Below are 7,786 nucleotides of genomic sequence, written 5' to 3'. Positions count from 1 at the left end.
AAATCTTTCTTCCCTGAAGGTCAGAGAGGACGAGGTGCAGCCCCCCATCAGAGCGAATGTTCCACCTGTTCAGATCTGAACTCCTGTCTCCACGTGTGTCAACATCTCTCATCCTCCGCTGTTTCCACGGCAACTCTGGCAGCCGAGGATGGAGATGCAACAGAGGAGGAGACGCACACCCACTCCAGAGTGTGTGTGTGTGTGTTTCCTACAATCCTCCCGCTGCTGAACAGATTCTTCTTTCTAACAGAGTAGCGGCTCAACACAACAGCTTCACTGTCCGACACGACACTTAGGGTGTGTGTCATGGGTGAGTGCTCCACTAACTTTGTAAGTCACGAGAGGCTTCGTCATCGCAGCAGGATTCATCATCACTGATCAGAAGAGTGTGTGAACTACGCACACACACACACGCAGAGGGAGCTGTAAATGTCAGTGACTCCACAGAGATCTAAATTCTCTGGCAAAGCTTCATATTTAACTGCAGCGCAGGTTGAATTAATGGAGATTATTATGTCACTGTAGAGTCCTCAGTCAGAACACACACACGTCATGTTTTTTATGTTTTGTGGGGACATTTCATTGGCTTTCACGCGCATCTCCCCTTAAACAGGACACTGAAACAAACTTAAATTCACATATAATGACCCTATTTTGAAGTTTCAATCCTGAAACTGAGCCTTAATCTCGTGGGGACCAGCAAAAGGTCCCCACAAGCAGGTGTGTTTCCAAGAATTGGCCCCCTCAGATATAGCTATACAAGTTGACGCACACAGAGACTCACACCATCACAGTCACCAGACTTCAGTTGGAGGCTTTGTTCTCGTCCTCGTTAGGACGTTCGTTTTCAGGAGGGAGGGAGGGGTCTCTCCATCTCTCTCTCCACACCTCCCTCCCTCTCCCCTCCCATCCGCTCACCTCACGACTGAACGTGTGGAGGAGAAACTTCTCTTTCCTCACTGCGTCAGCGGGACTGGATCATGAAGGTGAGCGTCTCTCCTCCACTCAAACGTGTTACAAGACTGTGGCGTCGCGTTTCATGTTCGATGAGCTCGATCGCCATTCGTTTTTAACCGTGAGGGTCGATGTTCGACGTTCAGGTGTTTTTGTAGACGGTCGGAATCAGACCAAGTTGAAGACTGATATGATGTGAGGACGAAGTGTTCTGAGTCAACAACGGTGAGTGAATGAAAAATCCACTGTTGCCTGACGGTGTTGAGCCCTTGCGCTCCTAGAATATAAAAGAATCGTATGTGATTAGGTTTTCAATGACAGTGACGAACTGAATATAAGAAACTGTTTACCCAAAATTATTTCAGTTTTTTTTATTCTGATTTATTAAAACACACTGTGAATAATTATATTCTATCTAACTTTGTTTTTTTGTTAATTTATTTTTTTTACTGCAATGTACTTTTAAAAAAATACTAACGTCACAACATTTTAACATTTTTTGTTCTGACGTCAGTAAGATGCATTTTTGAAAAACACCTGGCCACGTGATTTGCCAGTGTTGGAGTCACGTGATCAAATCTTGTTCCATTTCCTAAAAGAAATTGATATAAAAAATAAGAATATTGATTTAGTTCCACTTTACAAACAAGCATTCTGTATTTTTACCTCCTTTTTTTTTTTTTTTTTTTACTCGCTCTTTTCTGATGGAGACAATGCTTTAATATTAATAAAACCCGGCCTGTTTTCTCTCTCTGGTTGGTTAAGCTGAGTGTCCCACTGAAAGTTTGTTGTTTTGGCTGTTAACCTTTATTTGTGTGAAGTTACCGTGGTGTTGTTTCCCTGGCGACTACAGCGCAACACATTGTATTCTGGCGTCTCTGAAATGGAGCCAAACTCGTCTGTAGCGCTGAGAGGTCGGAGAGAATTTGTTTTCGGACTCAGGTTTTGAGTTTTCTGTTTCCCACCTGCGTCCTTCAAAAGAGGTTTTTCCGCTCGCAGGTGTAATTTTAGCGTGAAGGGCCTCGTGACTCACGAGTGCGATGTTTCACCTGAGTGGAGGTTTGAGATATTCTGGGATGTTTGATGACTCGAAGCAGAGCAGCGGGACTCAAACATCAGCTCACGCCTCGGCCTGTGACTCACTCGCTGCGACTCCCACTGGAGAACGGCAGGAACTCTTGCTTACATCTAATTGAGTTTGCTGACTGGACGGAATCACTTGGTTGCATTTGCAGTGATAACTGTTCGCACCATGTTCACGTCGTAACATTGGCTTGTGATCCTGTCATAGCTTGACCTGAAGGTGGCGCTTGCATGGCAACGTTGTGAGCCCTCCCTCCCAACATCAGCAGGATCAGAATCCCGGGATAAACCCGGCGCTTCACTGAGTTCCTGACGTGCTAATCTCCCTCCTGTTTTGCTCTGCAGAGCAGCGAGACGCCGCGGAGTCCTGCAGGGATCAGTCGGAGAGGAATTTGGTTTCTCCAGAGATGAAGCGCCGCCCGTGAAGAACCGTGTGTGGAGGATTCTCACATGAATATGTGATGCTTCCAGACGACCAGCACCAGCACGGTGGTGAGGGAAGATCGGAGCAGAGGGTGTCTCCAGAGTCAAGATCTTCATGAGACTCTCTCTGATCGGGACCTGGTCTGAAGAGCTTCTTGAGAAGACGACCAACGACTGTGCCACAAGTTGGTCGGAACGTGGAGGCGAGTCCCGTCTGCAGTTTCCCAAGACCCTCCAGAGGTCTGGAACCATAGACTCTTTTGGTGGGGTCCACTGTGGACCACCCAGTCTTTGTGTAACCATTTGAATCTGAACATGTGACCGCACATCTCCGGATGTTCCTCTCCTGGTGACACGCCATGGTGATGTCACAGGGCACCTACACCTTCCTGGCCTGTTTCGCTGGGTTCTGGCTGATCTGGGCCGTGGTGGTTCTGTTCTGCTGCTTCTGCAGCTTCATGCAGCGGCGTCTAAAGCGCCTCCGCGAGCGGCGTCTGCGTGAGCAGTGTCTGAGGTCGGCGGAGATGGAGCCACTCAACTGCCCACACCCTCCAGCGCCCCCTGCTGCCCCGCTGCTTCCTCCGTCTCTGTCGCAGCAGCAGCAGCAGCAGCAGCAGTCACGGGACGCCGCGCAGATCCTTGCTCCCCAAACTGTGTCGCCCACCGTCCCTCTTCCAGTTCCTCACCCCATGCCTGAGGCTAACTGGGTCACACTGCCAGGTAACACGCTTCCTTTAGCTGCATCCAAACATCCTGTTTAGACGTACTTGACAGTTCCAGAAGGCACCATGTCAGTGATGCCGTTTTGGGGTTCAAGTTTCTAAGCCTTCCAATCGCCAGAAGTGTTCAGTGTTGAGCTTTTCATTTTCGGGTTCTGGGTCCAGGGAGGTCCAGACTCTCCATCCTTGACACAGCCATTGTATCAGTCACTGTCTTTCAACTTCAGCTGTCTCACTTTCCTTCGAACCTTGTTGCTTCTCACACTTTGTGTAGTCACCGTCACATCTTTGTCCTCATTTCAACTGCCTCTTCTGCTTCTCATTGTTTCTCAAAAGGGCTAACAGTGAACGGAGAAGCCCTTGAGATGTTTGTAAACCCGCCAGAATTTCATCGCGACTAAGTTTTACGTTTTTGAGTCACTCTGTTTACCAACCGATTGCATAATCTCTGTGTGATGTTCTCAGTTGGCATCACACAAGACAAACTGTTCCTCAGTCTTTGATCGGTTCCTCCGCTCTGAGCTGAGAGCTGGACGATTCCGCACGAGTTGTTTCCCGCCTCCACCTGCTGGTCGGCTCCTCAGCGGGGCGTCATGGTGACAGCTGCCGCCGAGCCGTAGGTGGTGGACGAGGAGGTGACGGAGCCACAAACACTGATGGACGGAAATAGAGATTGTGGAGTCAGCAGGAAGAAGAGTGAGACAATATCAGCTCCATCTGTGAGGACAGGAGGATTCTGCTCTCCATCCAGTCGGATCTAATTATAGAGGGTAAATATTCATGGCGGTCGGACAGGTTTATTGCTCAGCGGCACCTCGGCAGTCTCGTCCAGGGGAATATTTCATTGCTAAGAGACGGAGTACGGATTGAGTCACTGATGGTCCTCGGGCTCAGAAAGGTCGGGCCACAAACCTGTCAGAACCTGGCTGATGGAGCGGGCTGGTCTCCGGGCAGCAGCCCAGCTGAAAGAAAGGCAGGTTCTGATCCAGACTCTGAGGTGTTTTATAGCAAGCCAGCTGGAGTTTGTACAGGTCGAAGCTGGAGGTACTTGGGTCACGGCCAGGTGACAAATCTCAGCCGCCATGTTGATCAGAAAGTCATGTCATGTGACCCACAGATTGACTGGAACCTAGATCCTTCCAGATATTTTGGGCAGGACCTCAGTCTTGTTGGAAATTGGTCGGCGAATCTGTACTGTACTGTACACTGGCGGTATTGCAGTCACCATACAGCACTGTTGTGTGTAAGAGAGAGCTGAGCCAAAAGGCAAAACTGTCTGTTGACAGATCAGTCTTCATCTAGACCCTCACCTATGGTCATGAGCTGTGGGTCATGACTGAAAGAATGAGATCCCGGATCCAAGCGGCTGAAATCAGGGCGGCAGGTGTCTCCCTTAGGGTGAGAAGTTCTGTCACTCGGGAGAGACTCGGAGTAGAGCCACTGCTTCTCTGCGTTGAAAGCTGAGGTGGTTCAGGTCTCATGTGGATGTTCCATGGACGCCTCCCTTAGGAGGTGTTTCAGGCAGCTGGGAAGAGACCGAGGGGTCGACCCAGGACCAGGTGGAGGGATTGTATTCTCTTCATTGGCCTGGGAGCGACTCTGGATCCCCCAGTTGGAGCTGGTGGATGTTGCCCGGGAGAAGGACGTTTGGCCCGGCCATCTGGAGCTGCTGCCCCTGTGACCCGGCAACAGATAAGCAGATGAGAATGGATGGACCTCAGAACCATTGACACCCGGGCATGACAGTGAGGCAGTGATGGATGAATCTGGACTTTGGTCACAGAATGAGGAACTGAGAGAGAAACACACAATACACACATCGGTCAAATATAGACGGTAAAATGCGGAATATAAAAACAGGAAGTGAGAGTAACGTGGTGAGGACTGGATACGATAACAGATGGAGCAACAGAGTGAGGAAGGAGCAGTCGACACAAACAAGTAGCGATAAAACCTTGGAGCTTCAGTGGTGCAGCAGGTGTGATGCTGAGCTGATCGGTTCCAGCTGTGAGGTCAGAAATCACAGGGGAAGGCGACGAACCCAATGACCAAACGCTGCATAATGAAGTGACTCGGACTCAGAGTAGATTTTACTGGATCTGAACTTGTGTTGTATGCGTGGTATATTGAGCTCTATATTGATCACTGAGAAGCCTCTGCGAGCTAGAACACATTTGTGCCTCTCTCTCTCACACACGCTCTAATTCACGATCTCCTTTCCCAGACACAGATGCATTCGGCAAGCCGCCATGTTACGAGGAGGCAGTCCTGATGGAGGACCCACCGCCCCCCTACAGCGAGGTCCTGGCTGACCCTCGAGCCCCCTCCTATGTGAAGCCCGCCCCGCTACGAGCCGCGGCCTTGCCCCAAAGAGAGCATCCAGTGGTGTTCGAGACCAGCAAGAGCGCTCGGATGTTCCCGGACCGTGGCTACTCTTCGCTGATCCGCCTGCCTTCCTCCCAGCGCTGGGACTCTCTGGGCCACCTGCTGTCCAACATGGAGTTGAACCACTACACTCCGCCCGGGGCCCGGTCCCTCCACGCCACTAGTGCGATGGCCACCATGCCTCGCAGGGACCACCGGACTCAGAGGTGCGTTCAAGCCTCTCGGATGGGACAACCAGAGGCGGGGCACAGACTCCAGGGTGCAGCACAGGGCTGCCACGGGGGGATACATGGGCTACAAGGAGGGACACGAGGATTCCATGTTGGGATATCAGGGTTTCATGGGGGGACGCAGAGTCTCCCGGGGGTAATTCCGGGTCTGCCGCGGGATCCACGGGGGATTCAGGGTCTGAGTGGCCTGGAGCCCTCCTGTGGTCTGCCCACTGCCTTCCCTCTGCTGGGACGCAGCACTGCCGTCTAGACCCGGGGGAGTCTGAGCTGACTTGCGGCTCGATGAGCTCCGGGTCAGCGGTTGAATTCCCGGTGAAGCTGAGTCACGGCACCAAGCTAATTGGTTCTGAGAGAGAGGGCCGGACAAAAGAGACCCGCTTCCTGACGACTGTTTTCATCTACCTCCTCGTCATCTCTCCGTGCTCTTCATCGGCGCGCGCCTCGACAACCTATTGTGTGATGCTGCCGTTGCCATGGAGCCCGGAGCAGTCTGTTGCCACGAGGACCTCGCTGCTCAATCCACTGTTTCATTTTTGCTGCTCGCTTCCAGAACCTGGGGGGTTCTGTTCGACCCACTGAGGAGAAGTTGTGTTGCTCAGACGATTCAGCCACGAGTCGAACACTTGTACAAAATCCTTCAGAATGAAAACTACTATTTAGTTGGGGCTTCACCCAAGTCTTAAGACTTGGGACCACCTGCTGCTCTTCCGCTACTTTTCTACAAACTGCTTCTTGGAACCTTCGCAGGCTTCCACTTGGTGTAGATCCACCTTTTCTAAAATGTGTTTCAGTGTCTGTGAAATAAAAGGTTGCAGTTAGCAACAGCACGTTTAAGTATTTCCAGTTGCAGGTGAAGCTGTGACGTTCCTGATCCTGGGGTTCTATCAGAGGCCCGTTTCAATGGTGTCCGGAGAACATGATTTAAAAAAAACACTAACACGATAGGACAATAAAGACAGTCTTTTCACCCTGAAATATTTACTCTCAAAATGTTTCTCCCAAAATAAAACCTTTTTCTAACCATGCTCTATGTTCTCTTATTTTTATTATATAAAACATACCATTTCTTCCTTCATATGCTGCCTGAGGTTTTTATAAACGTCTTCTGTGAAATATTTTTACTTTGTTTTAAAACCTCTAACATTTTATCGGCTCACTCTTTGTTTAAATAAATGTAGAGGAAGATGACAAACCGGGCGACGCTCTCCTGGGTGTCGTCGTTCACACCTGCGTCTCGCTATTTCATCAGCTCCTCCAACACCGAATAGCTGCCTGCATATGTCTCACATCTTTATGAATATCCGCTCCAACAAAAGCATCTGGATGATGGTGAGTGTGAAGAGAGAAAGTCAGATCTCAATCCCGGGATGGAGAGACGGTCGCCTAGCAGCCAGCGCTGCCGTGTTGACATGTAGTAAAGAAAGAACATCAGCCCACACATACGCACGCTTGACATCACCATGGCAACAGTCACACATATTCAAGTGTTGACAGTCTCTCCATCAAAGTTCTGAAAATGAAAAATATCAACATGAAAAAAAAGCATAAATTGATTTTTTTTTTAAAACAGTTTACCATCAGACCATAATATGGTTCAATATAACTACTACTTTTTTTCTAACGCTTTATCTCATTTAAGATTCATGTAAGTTATAAAAATTCAAAATAAAAGTGACATGATGTGAAATTCATCAAACCAAAATAACCCTCTGCAGCGGAGGCGCTGAACATCAGTCACTCGGAGCAGGAAGTGACCTGATTAAAGCTCTAGACGGCGCAGGTGAAGTGATTTTTCTCTCCACAATCAGTTTTCAGTTCGGATGAGACTCGATGAAGTGCGGGTCTCCATGGAAACCAGAGCCGAGCGAGCCCGCCTGAAGTGAGCGCTGACGATGGGAGGATTTAGTGACCAGCAACTTGCAGTCAAAGTCGGAGGAATGACGTCATACTTTCCCCATCTACTCGACGCCACGCCATTGTAGCCAGGAGGCT

At 49.7% G+C, this 7,786-nt stretch overlaps 1 protein-coding gene across 4 annotated transcripts; it reads left to right on the top strand.

Moving 5' to 3' along the window:
* The first annotated feature begins 863 nt into the window (after positions 1–863).
* LOC128747989 (proline-rich protein 7) lies at positions 864–6,810 on the top strand. Of its 4 annotated transcripts, XM_053846310.1 has the most exons (4): positions 969–986; positions 1,101–1,179; positions 2,383–3,180; positions 5,404–6,810. In XM_053846310.1, the coding sequence occupies exons 3-4, from the start codon at positions 2,820–2,822 to the stop codon at positions 6,042–6,044; spliced, it is 1,002 nt and encodes a 333-aa protein (XP_053702285.1). In that variant the 5' UTR covers positions 969–986; positions 1,101–1,179; positions 2,383–2,819; the 3' UTR covers positions 6,045–6,810. The 4 variants fall into 4 exon arrangements, with proteins under 4 accessions (XP_053702284.1, XP_053702286.1, XP_053702285.1 ...); XM_053846309.1 differs by lacking the exon at positions 1,101–1,179 and having other exon boundaries at positions 864–986; XM_053846311.1 differs by lacking the exon at positions 1,101–1,179 and having other exon boundaries at positions 918–986; positions 2,388–3,180.
* Positions 6,811–7,786: the final 976 nt, after the last annotated feature.

Source organism: Synchiropus splendidus, chromosome 17, assembly GCF_027744825.2.
Source record: "Synchiropus splendidus isolate RoL2022-P1 chromosome 17, RoL_Sspl_1.0, whole genome shotgun sequence".
Taxonomy (NCBI): domain Eukaryota; kingdom Metazoa; phylum Chordata; class Actinopteri; order Syngnathiformes; family Callionymidae; genus Synchiropus; species Synchiropus splendidus.
Note: the sequence above shows the minus strand (reverse complement) of the source record. Positions and strands in the feature narration are given on the sequence as shown.

Excerpts from the sequence above, each read along its gene's own strand:
- LOC128747989 (XM_053846309.1), top strand. The coding sequence starts at position 2,820 with ATGGTGATGTCACAGGGCACCTACACCTTCCTGGCCTGTTTCGCTGGG. Across the intron at positions 3,181-5,403 it reads TAACTGGGTCACACTGCCAG|ACACAGATGCATTCGGCAAG; the intron begins GTAACACGCTTC and ends CTCCTTTCCCAG.